Source organism: Melospiza melodia, chromosome 1 (assembly GCF_035770615.1).
Source record: "Melospiza melodia melodia isolate bMelMel2 chromosome 1, bMelMel2.pri, whole genome shotgun sequence".
Classification (NCBI taxonomy): domain Eukaryota; kingdom Metazoa; phylum Chordata; class Aves; order Passeriformes; family Passerellidae; genus Melospiza; species Melospiza melodia.
The window spans coordinates 36,391,289-36,411,242 of NC_086194.1; the positions used below are offsets into that span (position 1 = coordinate 36,391,289).

A 19,954-nucleotide genomic window follows, 5' to 3' on the forward strand; every position below is an offset into this window, starting at 1 on the left:
CAGTCTCAGAAAATGCAGATAATGAAAGCACACAAGTTTCTAAAATTCAGTTCTTATGAATTGATTGTACTTAAGTCATGTGTTGCTGACTTATTTGCACTTGCTTTAATTAGTACAAATAGGTACAATAAAGGTAGCTAAATTACCTTTCCCCCCTTTTTTTATGCTTATATATCCTTATATGCCCAAGCTTTCTCTAGTAAAGTAAGATCTCTGGGTTATCTAATTGCTTTAAGAGCAATGGTGAATCACTTTTGCTTCCCTTCCTGACCAGGTCATCTATTCAAGTTCTTTCTAATGACATGAAGGTTCTTTGGAAACAGTTAAATTAAACCATTTCAGAAGTTTCCTTCTGAGTCACTGCTGTATTTTCTGAAGCTCAGAAACTGCAGAGCTGCATCTGCATCTGCTCCAGTCCGGTTCCTTGTGTTTCAGTGCAGCTTCTTTAGACTGTTGTGGGTATTTTCCTGCTAAGGGGAGGGAGGTGTAAATGCTGTGGGCAGTCCGGGGGAAGAACATGGGTGGGTGCTCTGGTGAAGGGAGCTTTGCATGAAGAAGTGCTTCCTAAGTCTTGTATGCTTAAATTAGGGCCATGTCCTATAGATTTTAGGTAAATAGGACTGTGTCCTATGGATTTTATGTAGTTGATTGTGTATTAATGTTTCTGTGGTCCAAGGACCCTGTCAGCATGGTATTAAAGCATTAGATTCTGTACTGGCAAGTATCTATAGGACTGCATAAAGACTCAGAGAAAAGCTTGCTTCCTACTGCCTTGACTTTAGAACCTATTCTCTCTCTAAGTAGGGTACAACTCATAAAATAAAATGCACATACATGTATGCAATAATACAGCATTATTATTTCGTTAGCATTCAAAACTCATTTTTTTTTAATTTTATGTCCATCAAAAGTACTAAAAATTAACCCAGGAAGATTACTTATAGAAGCAAGAGCACTATTAAGACATTATTAGTATTCTGTGATGGTGCCAGTAAGAATTTCCATCTTACTGGTCATTGCGCAGACTTTATTGAACTGCTTGATGAACTTTCAGCTTTAAGTTGAAAGCTATTTCAATGTTGAGCAAAATCACACTGACACATGATTTTTTTCTCCCCCCCCACCCCCTTGTTTACCAGGATGGTACGAAGCAGAAGCGAGAAAGGAAGAAGACTGTGTCGTTCAGCAGCATGCCCACGGAGAAGAAGATCAGCAGCGCCAGCGACTGCATCAACGCCATGGTGGAAGGCTCCGAGCTCAAGAAGGTCCGGTCCAACTCCAGGGTGTACCACCGCTACTTCCTCCTGGATGCTGACATGCAGTCTCTGCGCTGGGAGCCTTCCAAAAAGGATTCTGAGAAAGCAAAGATTGATATCAAGTCAATCAAAGAAGTGAGAACAGGAAAAAATACGGATATCTTTCGCAGCAATGGAATATATGACCAGATATCGGAAGATTGTGCGTTTTCAATTATATATGGAGAGAATTATGAGTCACTAGATCTGGTTGCTAACTCAGCGGATGTTGCAAATATTTGGGTTACTGGCTTAAGATACCTGATTTCTTATGGAAAACATACTCTAGATATGTTAGGAACTAGTCAAGATAATATGCGGACTTCGTGGCTTTCACAAATGTTCAGTGAATCAGATGTAGATAATTTGGGACATATACCCCTATGTAATGCTGTACAATTTATAAAAGACTTAAACCCTGGTTTAAAAACTAATAAAATTGAATTAAAATTCAAGGAGTTACATAGATCCAGGGAAAAAGCTGGTACTGAAGTAACAAAAGAAGAATTTATTGAAGTTTTTCATGAGCTTTGTACCAGACCTGAAATCTATTTCCTGTTAGTTCAGTTTTCAAGCAATAAAGAATTTCTAGATACCAAGGACCTCATGATGTTTTTGGAAGCAGAGCAGGGTATGGCACAGGTCACAGAAGAAATAAGCCTTGAAATTATTCAGAAATACGAGCCAGCCAAAGAGGGCCAGGAAAAGGGTTGTCTTTCTATAGATGGGTTTACGAATTACCTTACTTCACCAGACTGCCACATATTTGATCCAGAGCATAAAAAAGTGTGTCAAGATATGAAACAACCTTTATCTCATTACTTTATAAATTCATCTCATAATACATACTTGATAGAGGATCAGTTTCGAGGGCCTTCTGACATCACGGGTTACATTCGTGCTCTAAAAATGGGTTGTCGAAGTGTTGAGCTGGACGTATGGGATGGTCCAGATAACGAGCCCGTGATTTATACAGGCCATACAATGACATCACAAATTGTCTTCCGTAGTGTCATTGACATTATTAACAAGTATGCCTTTTTTGCTTCAGAATACCCTCTTATTTTGTGTTTAGAAAATCATTGTTCTATTAAGCAGCAGAAGGTGATGGTACAGCACATGAAGAAAATTTTGGGGGACAAGCTGCATACGCAGTCTCCAAACATTGAAGAGTCTTATCTACCATCACCAGAATCACTTAAAGGGAAAATACTAATTAAAGCAAAGAAGCTTTCTGCTAATTGTTCTGGACTAGAGGGAGATGTTACAGATGAAGATGAAGGAGCAGAAATGTCACAGAGAGTGGCGAAAGAGGGGGTAGAACAGCAAAACTCAATGACAGGGAAACGATTCCAGCTCTGCAAAGATCTCTCTGAGCTGGTAAGCATATGTAAATCAGTTCAGTTCAAAGAGTTTCAAGTTTCATTTCAGCTCCAGAAGTACTGGGAAGTGTGCTCTTTTAATGAAGTGCTTGCTAGCAAGTATGCCAACGAAAACCCAGGAGACTTTGTAAATTATAACAAACGTTTTCTCGCAAGGGTTTTCCCCAGTCCTATGAGGATTGACTCTAGTAATATGAATCCCCAGGACTTTTGGAAATGTGGTTGTCAGATAGTAGCAATGAACTTTCAAACCCCTGGCCTAATGATGGACCTGAACATTGGTTGGTTTCGACAGAATGGAAACTGTGGCTACGTCCTTCGTCCTGCTATCATGAGAGAAGAAGTTTCCTTCTTTAGCGCGAATACAAAAGACACCGTGCCTGGAGTTTCACCTCAGCTGCTTCATATTAAAATCATTAGTGGACAAAACTTCCCTAAACCCAAAGGATCAGGTGCCAAAGGAGATGTTGTGGATCCTTATGTCTATGTTGAAATACATGGAATCCCTGCTGACTGTGCTGAGCAAAGGACGAAAACTATGCATCAGAACGGGGATAATCCAATTTTTGATGAAAGCTTTGAATTTCAAATAAATTTACCAGAGCTAGCTATGGTGCGTTTTGTAGTGCTGGATGATGATTACATTGGGGACGAGTTTATTGGGCAGTACACTATTCCCTTTGAGTGTCTCCAGACTGGTTATCGGCACGTTCCTCTGCAGTCATTGACTGGTGAAAGTTTAGCTCATGCTTCCTTGTTTGTGCATGTGGCCATTACTAATCGAAGGGGTGGTGGGAAACCTCATAAGAGGGGCCTCTCTGTGAGGAAGGGCAAGAAATCAAGGGAATATGCTTCTATGAGAACATTATGGATTAAAACAATAGATGAAGTATTCAAGAATGCCCTCCAACCTATTCGGGATGCTACGGATTTGAGAGAAAATATGCAGGTACAGTTTTATAATAATTTATTGGTTCATGTGTGTACCTTTGTATTATGATGCATATGGAATACCTGCTTTATAAAGAGTCTTGTGTGTTGAACTATTTCAGTCTAATTCTGAACAGTTCTAAGAATGGATCATGTTAGAGGAGCATTTAAGGTGAACTCTCTGCTGATGCAACTTCGAATGCACATGTGTATTTTTGTGAATGTGAAGTGGAAATATGACTCCAGAACTCAACCCTCATCCTATATGGTTGAAGGAATATTAGAAATATATTAAAAATATATGACAATAGTTTAGTTTTAAAAAAATTAAGTAGAAATGTGGGAAGAATATACAACAGGTAGAAAAGGGAAACTTTAATGCTTATCAGAGATGTTATTTGTATGTCTAAGAATGTTTAATATAGTTTCACCTAAGTTATGTTTTTCCTTTAGTCCCAAATAGAAGGCAATACTTTCAAGAAAGATCCGTTTGCTTTCCATGATTCTTCCTAGTTATGTTAGAAATACGTGGCATTAGCACTGAGGTGTTAGAAGGCATCTTCTAGAAGAAGTTGTCCTACTTTAGATGTCATATTAGTAAACAAATTGAATTTAGAGAAAAAGTGCAGTCTGAAGTGCTTTGTTTTGTGGAAGCCAAGAGGTGTCACTTAAAAACATGTGTCACTTGGAGATTCCAGGTACATAACCCATTTTAGAAATGTATTAAAATTGAGTTTTAAAGTTGCATTTAATTTAATAAAACTCTATTTTTTAACTTCTGATGGAATACTAGTATTGATCAACAAAATTAAGAATCATCATTTCAAATGGACTGACCTATCAAATCCTCTTGGTCTTATACAGTGTTGAAGGAAAAGAGATTAAAGGAAATGTCTGAGACTTGATTCTGGATTTTAAAGGCACATCAGTGTATATAAATTTCCTTAATGAATAATCTTATATTAAAAATATTCTAATAGTAATATAATTTTAAAGCTAATTTTATATGAAAGAAGAAATTAGTACATCATTATGCAGCTCTCCCATTCCATTTGGTATATAAATTTGATCTTTTAAAAGATAATTTAAAAAATACAGGGATGATACTTTGACTCATAAATGTTTCAAATTACAGGCTGCATGTAAAATGAACTTTACTTTTAGTTAGCCTACTGAAGATTAGAATTTTGTAGAACGAAGAGTACTGTATTTTAAGATACTTTTCAAGGAAAAACTGAGTTGAGGAAGCAGTGAAAACATAGAATTTTGTGTAGCTGCATTAAACTCTTGCATGTGCATGCTGCAGTATGCACAGTATAAAGATATAATTGCAAACAGACTCTACAGTGGGATTTCTTTGAACGTGAAATATTAAAAGGTATTTTATGTATTTTATTCTGTCAGTTTGAAAGATGTGCTATCAACTAAATTTATCATTATCTCAAAATTCTATCAAGAAGATATTTTAAGCATGAGGGAAGATTAATTTTCCTTAACTTTGCTAACAGATTATATAATGTGCACCATTTAAAGTCTGTGTAACTAAGTTTTTACAGCTAATAAAAGCAAATAAACCACTCAATTAAAATAAGTATCAATTTATGCCAGGGAATGTGAGATTTATTTAGATTTTGTATTACTGAAATTTTGTGTTATAAATTGTAATGGTTTTTATATATATAATATATATACCAATATATCCTCAGGAGCCAGATTATAAAGGGCAAAGTTGGTTTGATTTTTTTAAATATAAGATGGAAGAAGAGGAGGAAAAGTAAATGTGCAGCAGCGAGTTTAATAGTTTCTCTAAATCTGTATAAGAATAGAGTTTCTTTTTGTTCCTATATTACCATCACAAAAACTGATGTCATAACTTCTTACATATTAATCACTGATAAAAGTATAACATGGATGATTGAACTGGATGTGATGTTACATGTTTAATTTACTTAACAGTATGAGGAATAGTCTCTGGATATAGAATTGGAAGTCCAAAGGCAGGAGTTACTGTAGTAGTACATATTAGTCCTGTCCTCCTGTCATTAATGAATATATACAATCCCTGGGTCCTCGTTAACCTCTCTGTAAAATGGTTGTTCGTAATGGCTTATCTCAAGCCAAAAAGCCATGTACTTATCTTGAGCAAAATCTGTTTGAATGGATTTCCCAGTGTCTGTCTCTTGAGCTGTGTAATTATTGTGTCATTGAAGTGTACATCAGTTGATAAAAGAAGTTTCTGTTTCCTGGACCTGTACTAAAAGTACACTCTAAGTGACTGGGTAGGTGCAATTTCGTGTTCACAGAATTTTGCATGAATAAGCTGCGCATACTTATTTGGAAGTCTGCTTTGGAATGTCATCTGATAAAGGAACAGCAAAATATTTCACATTTGAGTCCTGTTTGAGTTAAAGTTGGCATTATGTCTTTCTAAAAGACATGTCCACAAGAGAGTCTTACCGTACCAGCAAGATGGAAAGTGGTTTGGATTAAAGTGAAAATTTGTACCAGATACTCTGCCTGGGTGCAACATGAGAGAAAGGAGCACTGAGCACATTTGTAACTTAAATATACTATATTTTTATTTTTATTTCCTACAGGAACACAAACTCCAGACTTGCCATAGATCACCAGTTCCCAATTGGTACAAAAATCCTAAATTCTCTACAGTGCTGACAATATTCCCATCATGGAATATCAGTGGCTACTTGGAGTCACACTGTATTTCCAATGCTGTAAACTTTCTTCAAGTTTAAACTTATGGCATTATATTCTACCATACTGGATATAAAATATGACATGAAAAGTCTTAGGGAAAGGTACAGAATCAGTATTTAAGTTAAGGTACCTTAAAAAAATTCACTTAAGTGTGGCAATGTGATAGGAATACTTCAATAGTGGCGTGATGGGTTTGTGACTCGCACCAAGTGGGAGCCTGCAGATCCACAGCACGTCTGGGCTGTAGTTCAGGTATGTTTAAAGTTACAAATGTGCTGAATTCCTCCTTCTGCTTCACTTTGCTTAATTGGGATATTCAGCATCTAATATTTTTTTCACTTGGTAGCATTTAAAAAATGTCTTGAAAATTTTGAAAATATATAACCACTGTGTTTTAGAATCTGTTTATTTCCATAGTTAATGTTAGCCATGATAGAGAGGAGATATGCTTGTTCTAAATAGATGTTTTTTTCTGTAGCATGTACTGCATTCCTTAAAATTTTAACATTTTTGTAAAATGTTTGTGTAATATTGGTTGGTTTCAAAAATGCCAGTTCTTCAGGGAAAAGCTGTGGTAATTGTAACACAACCATTTTAGCTCAAGTATAACAGTGAAATATTTTATCCTGAAATAACAAGACTTTAAATTTCATATTTAACTGTAAAGGAAACTCTTTCTTTCCTTTTTGCAGAATGCAGTAGTTTCATTCAAAGAATTATGTGGCCTCTCTCCTGTAGCAAATCTTATGCAGTGCATTTTGGCAGTGTCTATGCACTTGGTTGGGCCTGATAATACACCCTTGGTAGTAGTGAATCTCAATGATCAGTATCCAGCTATGGAGCTCCAAGGGATTGTTCCAGAGGTCTTGAAAAAGATTGTAACAGCATATGAAATGGTGAGTAGTTTTTTGTGGTTGTCTTATATTGTCTGTTTGAAAGACTTTTTAAATGTATATTTAATATACTGTACCATGCTTGATTTAAAACCTGTAACTTCCTATTTTAACCTGTGACTTCCTATTTTGTGCTTCATTACTTGTGCTTGAGTTATTCCCACGAATGTACGGCAATTGGAAATGTTTTTATACAGAGTAAAACATAGAGATTATTGATATACTGCATGCAAATGCGTGCTTGTACACCTCAGAAGGTAAAGTGGTTATTGTCAAGAGGATTTAACATGAAGAAGAGGATGTATTGACTTACCTGTTTTTCAGTAGTTTGAAACTTACTTTGTATCTATAAACCTCTTACTACTTTACATCTTCCACTTGGGGGACCTTGGTTTATTTTGGCTTTGGCTCAACATCAAATACAAAAATGTCAGGCACTGCTTTTAGGCATTGTAGTTTTATAAGCACCTTGGCATGTAAAATTCTACACATGCTCTTTTATTTTTCTTTTCTCTATCTTTCTTACATATGTCATTTGATTAGCCATTTTTATGCATGTAAGCAGCTGTAACATTAACTTCAGACATTATGTTTCAGTAAATACATAAATTGTGTCTTTAGAGACTGGAAATTAAACATGTTGCAGTAAAAAAAGAAGGAATAACTAACACACCAATAAATACTGATTTACATCTGCTTTGCATTGATTTGAAATGTGGAAAAAAGATCAAGAAGAGTTTGATTTGAAATGTCCTCCTTACTGCCACTGAAGTAATGTGGCAGAGTATAATTGATTATTTATTCATTTATTTAATGTTTTCTTTCATGTGAAGATGATTTTGCAATACTTTTGTGTGCTAAAATGAGAAACCTTACCTGGCAGCATCGGGTCACTTGCCTGAAAAAAAAAGGAGAAAAATTAACCAGTATCCCGTTTCATATACAGCTTGTAAACTGCTTTCTAAAGAAAAGGTAGCTTTAGAATTATGCTACACCAAAGTGAAAAAACCACTCATTGATAATTAGCAATGTAGGCAGAGTTTGTGTAGTTCAGTGGTGCCGTAGATATGACAAAATCTGGTTGCAGTGATAGCAGAGCTGCAAGAAGATAGTGCATATCCTCTTAGTGGTGGCTTACAGGATATCGCTGTAATTGGGATGTAAACAAGCTTGGCTGTTGGGATTACAGCTGCAACAAGTAAAGAAGTTCTGTTTCCTTGCTGGAGATGTCTACCTGCAGTTTGTTCTGATGTGGTGGTGCTGATTGTTAGTGACTCAGCTGTTCTAGGTACTTAAAGTCTTAGTTCTAAATCTGGAATACCTTTTTTCTTTGAATATCACTTAGACAAAGGTGACTTGTGACTCCAGAAATCTTTACAATCTAAGTTTGCTTTGCTCTTTGGCTCTCACATATGTTTTTTCCCACACACATATTATACTCTATACATGATTTGAATATTTCTGTACTTGAGAAATCTATACTTCACTTATACATGTAAAAGTAATAGAACATTTATTTACTGGCAAAAAAAGCACTTTTCCATCTTCTTGTCCCTAAAATATAAATACTCAATTTCAAAGAAAGAGTATGATAGTGCTTCTAGCTCTAAATGATATTGAAGATAAGTAAAATTAAGGTTATTTTAATCAAATATAAGTTATAAGTTAAAATAATGAGATGCATTTAAATTTGTGGCATTTGGCTTTTGCCAGTCCTCTATTCAGTTTGACAAAAGATTTTAGGCAATTAAAATCTGTAGGGTATGCTGGAAAAGGAAGTCAGCCATGGGAGACATATTCCTGTGCTCTTATTTCTGAAAGCACATTGTGAAATAGTGGGAGACATCTGTATCATCCTTTCCTCAAAGAGAGAAGAAGAAATGTGATGGTGTTTAGTTCATATATGGGTATTTGCTGTAGTGGCAGATGATCAGAGTCTGACAGTTTTATGGTTTGGAGGGGGGGGGGGGGGTTGTATGATTTTGGTGTGTGTTTATATAATGAGCCCTCAAAAGGACAAATCTTACCTCATTAGTTTAGACTTGGGATATTTTTGTCACGATTCATTAATACGTGGGTGTAAAATTCCACTTAATAATGAGATTTCTTCATGCCGAATTGAGAAAGGGCAGATGCACTGACAAAGTAATGATTACCTACTTGTCTTACTTTCTGCTGGCTTAGGCCTCAGTACAGGTCAGAATGATGTCATTCTGTACTTCCAGGGTGTCAGGTACTCTATGAAATCATGTGGATAAACAAAATAGATTTCAATGTTTATGAAACAAACCTGGATTGGTATAGCATAAATGCATGCATAGGCTGTCACTACCTTGTGTGCCCTCTCAATGTGGCACGTGTAATGGCATTCTCAAAGTGTGATTGTTTCAGGTTTATGATTTTTTTAGCTAATGAGGGGATTCTTATGTGTCAGAAATACTCTCTTTTCTATAAAATGATACTAACCATTGAAGATAATGTTTAAGATTTGAATTATTCAAAATTTGTTTACACTGGGAGTGCATGAAGAACTCATTGTTGCTCTGTCAAGTGGGAAAGAATGCAAGACCTTAACAGCAGGACAGTCAGTCCACCTTGAAATAATTGCAAATAAGTGCAATACTGCAGGGACAATGGAAAGGAAAAAGTATCTTCAGTGTAACATAGGTTTTTTTTAAAGAAACAGTGAGATAAATGATAATAAAATACTGTGTCAGTAGATATTTGGGGGTTTTATCTTTAAACAAATAGCACATAGTGCTTTCTTAAATTATCTGCATTCACGTAATGGAGGAGCTGTTAAGTGATCAAGGCTAGTACTAGTCATGGGTTGAAAAACCCATATTATAGGAACTGAAGTATCATTTCTGGATAATAAAAACCAAATATATCTAGAAATTTTTGAGAAAGGGAAAAATTGCAGGTGTATTGTTCTTTAACTTCTCCATGCTCCTGAGTATTTTTCGCCCTACCATCTTTTCACTGTTTAACAATGTTTTATTTTTCCCTCTTGTTCATGAACTTCAGCTTCCTTTATGTGATACTTCAGCATGCACTCTGTTGGTGTCATCACACCCATCACTGATCAATGCTGCAGACTGAAGCTTGGAGTTAAGGCAAGTGCCTCTTCCACACCATTGCATGTTTTTAAAAATGTCTTATAACCTTTAAGATAAAAAGTAAGTAAACCTTAAAAGTTATACTATGGCAAGAGAAAAAAAAATTATCTCACCCTCCGTCTGCAGCATTATTCAGTGATGATATAAGAGCACTTCAGAGATATCCTAGAGTAGCATACAAATAAAGCCAGATGCTGTTGAGAACTTGGCTCTCTGTTTGCCCTTAGTGGAGGATGAAGTGTCCCATTTGCTGAGGATAGGGTTTTCTGGACTTTGCAAGAAGGCATTTACTTCTAAGGGAAAAACTAACACAGACCAGGCAGATAACTGTACCTATGTGAAAAATCAGTAGTGCTGCTACAGTAATTAGGATTCGAAGTTATTAAATCCTAATTAGATAATGCTCCTAGTTCAATAGTTTTCAGTTTATGGAGTGATTTTCAAATTTTTTTTTCAGATTTTGAGGTGATTTTGTAATTCAGAATGTCTACAGAATGTGGTATAAGTCCGTATTTGATTTAAATGAAATCAAACAAGATGAATAGATTTTGTATATACACCCTAGGGAAGGACATGAAAGCAGGTTGTGTTTATTGGTGGTGGGGGTTGTGAGATAATGAAAATGAAAGGTATTAAAAGAGAGTGACACTATTAAATTGGAAAACACCATATCATTGGGGATAAGCAGTGCTGTAGTAAGCTTAAATCCGGTTACCTTATTTTTGGCTCTTTCCAGCTACTGACTCAATAGAGCAGATTGCATGTGCACTCATGCAGAAGTTAACTTCATCTTACAGCGCTGGAAATTTCAGCAATGACATAAACTAAATAAGATAGGCTATATTTTGAACTTGAACTGGAAAGCAGATAATTTGACACTATACTTGGTAGAGTTACAGACTGGACTGATACTAATAGGGCTATTAAAAGCCTATCTGAAAAGCACTGATTATCAAGGTTTGGTGAAATATTAGTAATCCTCTCAAACTTCAGCTACTGCTCAAAATTTTAAATATTCTTCACTTTTAAAACTCATCTTGATATTAATATAGATTAATTGAGCAGAGTTTTATTGGACATGTTGCATTGAACTCCATAATTCTGAAGGAAGCAAAGGCTATATCCATTGCCTTTTTCACAGGGCCTAAGGAAGAGTGATTAGCAGATCTGTTTTGATATACATTTAGTTCATAAAATCTGTATTAGTTTCCTGTTGTTGATGTAGGTCCTTGGTTATGGTTACTGTGCAAATATAGTAAGGAGGATTACAGTTATGCTGTGATTATATATTTGTATCTTGAGAAACAAGTAGAGCAAGACTTCTATTTAAACTCAGCCTGCTAATGTGTCAGGGCTATTCAGCTGAGAAGCCTTTGTTCCCCGAATTACCCTTTGAGGTTGCAAACTTCTGGGCAACCAAAAAATGCTGGATGCAGTGCTGGTAATTCTCTCCTAAAACTGAGTGAATATGTTGCTTCAACTTGTGCAAAGGCCTCAATATTCAGTTTCTGGTTGTGTCAGAGGAGGCTGAGTTCAGTAGCACCAATCTCCTGTAGCAGAACCCAATCTTTGGGTATCACATGATTTTAAATCACATGCTTAATCACCTGCTTACCACTTGCATTGTGCACTTGAAGAAAATTCAGATTTATCCATATAGTACCTTTCCTGAGGAGTGTGTGACTGGCATAGACCATGATAGCTGTGTTCTGAGCCCAGCTGGTTCAGAATGTTGTCCTTGAGCCCATGACTTTGAAGTCAAGCTCCATGAGTTTTCCATGTTACAATTTACCTCTTAGCATTTTCTGGATTATGAAGAAGAGAATTTAATGCTTTGCACAGAAGGTTGAAAATTCCTTGCTTTTATACTTGAGATCATAACCACATAAATCAAAACAAAAAGATAAAAGAAGTAGTCAAAAGAACAGACATCACAGACACTAAAGATACCGCCTGGGGAGTTTGAAGTAAATATGTACCACTTATGAAAAAATACTTGGGGAAAATAACATGGAGGAGGTTCTCATGAAAATAAGGCATCTTCCCAATAGCTGAAGTTATGTGCAAATGGGGAAGACAGGATCCATATTTAACCCTGCCGTGGTTAAATAAGAAATAAAAGAGAACTGACAGTGAAGAATTAAAAAAAAAATGATCTGCACAGATTTAAAAATAACAGTAACCTCTTTTCTGAAAAAGCAGAAACAGAAGTCAGTCAAAGATTATGTAAGTTCACTAGCTGATCAATGTTTAAAAGAAAGCTCCAGCTAAAGAGGCAAAGCCACAACACTTAATTAGTTTTTACATCCATATACCTGTGGAGATCAAGGTTTCACATGAAACGCTTCTTTATGAAAGACTAATTGCAGAATTCATCTGTAAGTGAAATGCTGACAGAAGATATTACATAGGAAAGGCAAAAGACTGGGAAAATAAGACACCAGAAAGAGGAGACACTAATTTACGAGTTCTGAAAGGCCTCAAGAGTTGATGTATCAAAACTACTAATTGTGTGTATTCTCTCACTTGAAACTGACTATCAAAGTTGTTAGTGTGATACCAGTGTTTTAAGATATTTCCAGGGAAGATGATAAAATTACAGATCAGACAGGCTGACATCTGTACTGTGAAAATGGGTAGAAACTGTTTTGAAGAGGAAAATTAGAGGAAACATGGAGAAATGTGTCATGTTGAGGAAGAGTCAATACAGCTTTTATAAAATGAAGGGCTCATTAATCCCTTGGAGTTCTTTGATGTCAAAAAGCATGTAGACACAGCAGATCAGTCTGGTTAGGTTTTCAAAAGCATTTGACAAAGTTGCCTTTCAAATGCTCATATTAAAATAAAGTTACCATTAAATTTTTAGACTTTTAAAGTTATTAGATCTTTTCTGATAGCTAAAGTGAATGTTGGACTCAACCTGGTGCTCCAGCAGGAAAAGAGCTGTTAAAGACAGTTGCTTATGTTTTTGATTTTTGCATTAAGGGTGTGTTTTTCCAGTAAGTGGATTATAGATAGTAGGTATAGCTCCTGCAACTTTGATCCAGCTCAAGTAGCTAAGCACTCTGGAAGCTGTATGAATTAATGCTGCCCCCAGATTTTCAAAGATCATCGAGGTGTGAGGTATGTAGCTGCTTAGACTTCCAACAACTTTCTCAATCTTAGCAGTAGATTGTTATAATGTGTGTTAAAACAGTGAGTTTCAGAGTTGGCAACAAAAATGCAGTATTTAAATTGTGATAACACACAGTGTCTCACTGTTTCCATTATAGCCTCTGACTTTCTACAGTATTGCTTACTTTCATTATCAGTCTGCAGAATAGAACTGTCTTTATTTAAGTAATAAATTAATATAGTTTGGTGGTGAAGAGATCTAAGAAAAAACATCCATCATTCTTTGCAATTTAATATTGCAAATAGCCCAGGTAATGGTTTTTGCCATGTTTAATAAATTATAGTAATTGTAGATCCTGGTTTTTGAGATTAATTGAAATAGTTACTGATTGTGTAGCTGTTAGCCTGTCATAAAAACTGAAAACAAAGCATTCATGGAAAATATAGTGAATAGCTTGGACAGTTTCTTCAGAAAGAGTTGTGCTGCTTATTATCAATTTTTATTTTCCTGTTTTATAACAACATGAAGATTGTAATTATGCTTCCAAAAACAGAGCTGCAGATTATAACCTTAGTTTATGCTGGGCTTTTTCAGTCCACAAAGCAAATGTCTAATTTTGGGTACTCAAGGCTCCAGTGCCAAATGTTGTAAAGTATGAGCTGCTTTGCATTGATTGAAAAGCTCTGATAATGACAATTTAATGCTTCTGTGAAGGCAAGATTTCTGCATTTCTTTTTGAGAGCATGGATGGTGAAGCTTTTTGTATCCTCTCACTAATCCCATTATGTCTAATGGCTGACTCACAGAATTCATAAGAGCATAAAATAATACGGCTACTCAGGAAGAGGAGAGCGTGTTGCTTTCTGGCCTGCTTTAATGTAGTCCAATGAAATGCTTATGGAAGAGCATAAAAATAGGTCAGATGCAGAGCAACTTCTCATATGTATTACATATTTCTATTAGGACTTCTCTTTCTCAATAAATTTTAAATTTGCTGTTTGTCTTTTTGAGTCCATCTGTGTGAAAAAGGAATTATGACTATTAGAGCTGCTATTGACAGTTCTCATTTCAGAAATAGCCTATTAGCTACCTATGAATTTTTTCACACAGATGATAGATTTTTGCTTCTTATACAGATAGAGGATATTTTAATTTCATACACGTGTCCTTACTTATTGTCCACTTTTCACATGGTTTTTTATTCTATTTGCTTTGTTTTAACATTATGAAAATAATTTTGCTACAAAACCCAGGTTATCAGGAAAGTGAAAAGCAGTGACTATTGGATTTAAAAAGGGCTTATTGTCCTTGGGTACATAGTTTAGAAGAGAGCTGCTGATTATTATATTTACTTTGTCTTCAACCTAGTCTTTCTCATAGACTTGACTCATGAGGAATTAAGAGCAAATAGTTCTCTTTAATGGAGGACTTGTGGACTGTTTGTTCCTTTGGTAGATTTTCTTAAACTGGGGGAAATGAATTAATTTTGGGATGCTGCAGAGTTAAGAACAGATTATGTCTTTTTTTTCTCAGGCCTACAAGAATTAGTTTTGGTAAGTGGATTTCGTATCTTATATCTTTTGATCTGCAAAGCATTATGGCATAATCTTGTCTTGCTTCTTTCTGAAGAAAGAAACCATTTTCCATGTATGTGTTTTCTAGAATATAAAACATTTCAAAAAGAGATGAGAGAGGAAAGGTAGGCTGAAAAGGTTAGACCATGAGGCCATGAGTCTGTTCCTATGTTTTTTCCACTTAAATGGATAAACTGCCACTGTCAGGTACAGCATTACATTTTTATCATAATATGCCAATGAATTCAGTAAGCATAAGGGAAATTTCATCTGCTTTTTTGTTTGGGTTTTTTTTTTTTTTTGGAAGAAGGCAGTGGTTTTAAAATCTAAAGAGAAACATAATACCTGATTATATCATAACATAAGTTATTCTTGAGGGGAGATGACCCTTCCCCTCTATTCAGTGCTGCTGAGGGCATACCTGCTGCAGTGCTGTGTCCTGTCCTGGGTTCCCCAGCACGAGGGAGGCATGGATGTGCTGAAGAGTCAAACAAAGGGCCACTAAGCTGATGGAGCATCTCCTACACAGAAAGGCTGGGACTGTTTAGTCTGGGGAAAAGAAGGCTGAGGGGGATCTTATCAATGTGTATGAATGCCTGAGGAGAGGGTGCGGAGGCCAGAGAGAGGCACTTCCATTGGTGCCCAGTGATAGGAGAAAAGGCATGAAATGAAAACCAGGGGGCTCTGTCAGAACATCAGGTTACACTTTTTGACTGTAAGGGTCACTGAACACTGGAACAAGTTGCCCAGAGAGATGGTGAAGTCTCCAGCTTTGGAGATACTCAAAAGCCATCTGGACATGGCCCTGGGCAGCCAGCCGTGGTAAGTGGCCCTGCATGAACAAGGGGGTTAGGATCAGATGACCTCCTGAGGTCCCTTCTAACTTTAAATCTCTCTGCTTCTCTGCTAAATTTATTTTCTTGTACAGTTGAAGAAATATTTTCTGACTTAGACAACACATTTGCTAAAAACCTTACTGCTTTGAAGGAAATTTGGTTTGATATGATGAATCCTCTGTGTGTAGAGAAGTATCAGTTAGCAGCTTGATTTTCTTACCTTGGTACTTTGGACTGTATTTGGATGGGAGAAAGATTACCTTTGGTTTGTAGAGCTTTGAACTTTCTGTGCAAAACCACACCTGATTTTTATCTATAAAGAGGTTACTATTGATTGTTATCTTGAGCCAGAAAGTTCAGTTCTTTTGACTGGACATGTCAACTTCACTATAATTCTTTTTTACATAGGGTCGTTTAGGTTGGAAGGCACCTCTGGAGATCATCTAACCCCACCCCCCTGCTCCAAGCAGGATCAGACAGAGCAGGTTGCCCAGGACTGTGTCAGGTTGGCTGTTGAATATCACCAAGGGTGGAGACTCCACAGTCAATCTGGGAAACCTCTTCCAGTGTTTGACCACCTAAGATTCCCCCTGAGCCTTCTCTGCTCCAGGCTGAGCAGTCCCAGCCCTCTCAGCCTCTCCTCATATAAAAGATACTCCAGTTCCTTAAATCTCTGTGAGTTTGTGCTGGGCAGTACTCCATATATTTCTTGTACTGAAAAACCCCAAACTGGGATGAATGCTCCAGCATGAAAGAGATGGGATAAACTCAGTATGGGTTTACAAAAGGAAAATCAGGATTAGCCAATGTGTGTAGCCTTCTACAACGTGGTGACAGGCTTGGCAGAGCAGAGGAAAGCTGTGATTGTTTTTTCTTCGTAAAAGTTGACTTCTCTTGTTTATGGTGGTCCTGTTAGAAGTTGGATGTTTCAGAATTCTTTCAGTGTGGTGTCCACACTGTAGGAACAGCTAGAACACAATTAATTTGAGTTGTGAGGTTTGCAATGTGATTTTATAGCAATTTCCTTTCTTGTTTGCTATAATACCATTCCTCTCCAGCAGAAAATAAAAGGCAGCACATACCGCTTGAAACAACTCCTAATGCAGCTGCAGAGCAAGCTGACCATGGCAGTTGTCACTGAAAGGACTAAGAACAGTTCATCTGCTTGTTCTAGTGCAACAACAAAAATGACTTTTGGTGCATTGACATTGAATGCTGGACTGCTTGGGTACGATTTTTACAGACATTCAATTAAAGCTGACCATGTTTTGTTTGAGGTCCTGGTACCTATAATGGTTCTTGAGGGCAAAGAGTTTATAAGGAGTCCCTACCAGAGCCCCTTTCCTTGATGTTACTGCTTGGGGCAATGGTAGCAGCTTCTGATCCTCACTGTGTAACACTTCTTTTGAAGTGGTGCAGATGCTATTAGCAGTTTGGAATGCCTTGTGTTTGGTTTCCTATTTTTGTGAAGTGCTGTTTGATAATGGTGCTATTTGTACAATCTTGGGCTTAATAAAATGTCTGGAAAATGCAAATTACATGTTTATTACTGCTGTTAAGAGCTCCAGTTTGGCTTCTGAATACTAAAGATACATACATTTATTAGAAATGGTGTAGTTTGTGATTTCAGAAAAATATCTTATATGTAGAGGTTTGGATGAAAGTAGAATGTGAGTGCCATTTTAATGAAGATTTGATTTATACCTACTGTAAGTATGGTTTCAGGTTTGCTCTTGGAATATAGGTCTAGCAGTATTGGCAACACATTTACAGATGTTGAAATTTAAATGTGTGGTGTGCTTTTCTTGCTAAAAATAACATTCATCCTTGGTGTTGCAGTTGTGTCAGTGAAGGTGTTTTCTCTCACTGAGTTTCATCAGCCAGACACAGTTTATAATTGGTTGATTTTTCCATTTTAAAATACAGCTGATGTCTTCTTGTGTGCTACCAACCAGTTCCACACTGGAAGATTGGATAAATCCTCAGGGTTTTGAAAGATTTCTTTCCCAAGGCCTATGTTAAATGTGATATTTACGGTTGAGTTCAGTTACATATTTTTCACAAGTTGAGGGCATAAACAGAATGTTTTACCTTCTACCAGAAGACCTGGCTATGTGAGCCTAGTAGAAATAGATCTTGTTCAAATTCGGCTGAAATTAAAGAAATGGTTTCAAATATATGCATGTGTACATACATGTGAGCACTTGCATTGATTTACATGGTATTAGTTCATAGCACTTAACTCTTTCATAAAACAACAGATCAGACAACAAACTTTGAAACATAAAAAAAGACTATCCTAAAGGGTAGTCTAGACATTTATATATATAATTTTAAGTAACCATCTTAATGGGAGAGTTCTGTTTTGCTGAGAAGGAGGATAGATTTTTTTCAGTAAATGAGTTTTTCATTTGGTTTGTGAGGACAGCATCACATAAGGGATGAACTGTTAACAATGCAGTTCCATCTGTTTGAAGCAACAATTGTGATTTCTAACCATCATCATTGGCTTTTTAAGGTAGGAACAATGTATATAATAATACAGGTCTCCAATCCTCATTGAGAATTCTGGACTAATCATATAGTGCTTACTTCTGAACAACAACAATAATAACAACTACTTAATTTTTAAAACATCTTTCTTGACATTCATCCATTTGTTAGAATAACTAGGTAAAATGCTTGCATGATTTAACCAATAGAGTTTGAAGAATATAACAAATAGATCAAACTATTAACCTGGCCTCCGCAAAAATGTGATGACTTCAAGGCTATAAAGCATAGAATTCTGCATTTCCTGTTTTCCATTGACCAACAAAAAGAGTAGGATAGTCCAGTGTGAAATGAACACCTGAGAAGTTCTCTGGTCATGCTGAGGTTGGAGTGTGGTGATGGGGTGGGAATTGAAAGGTGAGTTAAAGCAATTTCAGCATTGTATCTTATAAGTTCTATATTTAAAATAATCTTTTTGATATTTTGAATCTTTGCTTCCAGAAAAAAAGCAACATAGGTTAGAAATGTGAATCAGTATTGTAAGAGGCTTGTTAGAAAATACAACTTACTAAACTTCACGTAGCATGTGTTCTTTTCTTGAATATGCATGGGCAATTTGCAATACATTTTTAATGATCGGGTGGCAACTGGTTGTTCCATATTGCATTTGTTTCCATTTCTCTTTCCAGATTTGTCACTGGTAATATTCTAGAAGTTAGATGTGGTTAGAAAATGCCTGCTAATTGATTGCCTTGTTCAATATAGACTAGTTCAGTGTAGAGCAGATTCTACCTGGTCTTTCTGCTCAATTTCCATGACTAATTTGCCTTGAGATTTCCATGTCTTACTCTGCTGCAGACATAGTGGTTTTCACACTGAAGCTCCTCCTTACTCATCATTTTCAATTTCATTTTTATATTGATCTCACATATACATACCAGTATATTTGGATTAATTTTCTGTTTAAATATAGGCATTTATACATAGTTGTTCCATATGCTGTGTCTGCCAGAAGTCTTTCAGTCTCTGTGAATGTCTATATAAGTGTTTTCATGAGGTTAAAACTTTGGCTTGAACACTAGAAAGAATTCATATGTTCAAACATTCCATAGGAGTAATTGAACAAATAGCTGAATCCATACTAAAGTATGACTGTGTGGTGAAGAGCAATGTAAGAATAAAATTATAATGAACTAATAGTATTAGTTTATTAATCAAGCACAACTAGAAGGTGACACCTAGTCATGCACACAGCATACTACTCCATTATTTTGTTAGGGAAGGACATTTGAAAATTGGGGTGTTCCATAACAGCGATTGAATGGTAGTGGCAGTCAACCCCTGAATTATTGCTAGCTCAGCCAGTTTTGCTCTGCAGTGCTGTTAATCTTAAATACAGCTTTGTATGTATTTTAGAGACCAAAGATAATGAAAGTAACTGTTACTACTCTTGATAATCTAAAAGTGGATATTAGAATAATTTCTGCCATATGAAATGCATTGCCATTTTTCTTCAGAAGTTGCAAAGAGGGTATTCCTTTTGATCATAGGGTATTTACTAGCTTTCCATACTGGAACTGTGAAATATGAAATTGGCATGTT

At 36.2% G+C, this 19,954-nt stretch overlaps 1 protein-coding gene across 1 annotated transcript in view; it reads left to right on the top strand.

Moving 5' to 3' along the window:
- The window catches only part of PLCL2 (phospholipase C like 2), a 99,879-nt gene that overhangs the window by 53,354 nt on the left and 26,571 nt on the right, over positions 1–19,954 (top strand). The window contains exons 3-4 of the mRNA XM_063154113.1: positions 1,140–3,626; positions 7,015–7,218. Of these exons, the coding sequence (XP_063010183.1) occupies positions 1,140–3,626; positions 7,015–7,218 (2,691 nt within the window). The remainder of the gene's footprint in view (positions 1–1,139; positions 3,627–7,014; positions 7,219–19,954) is intronic.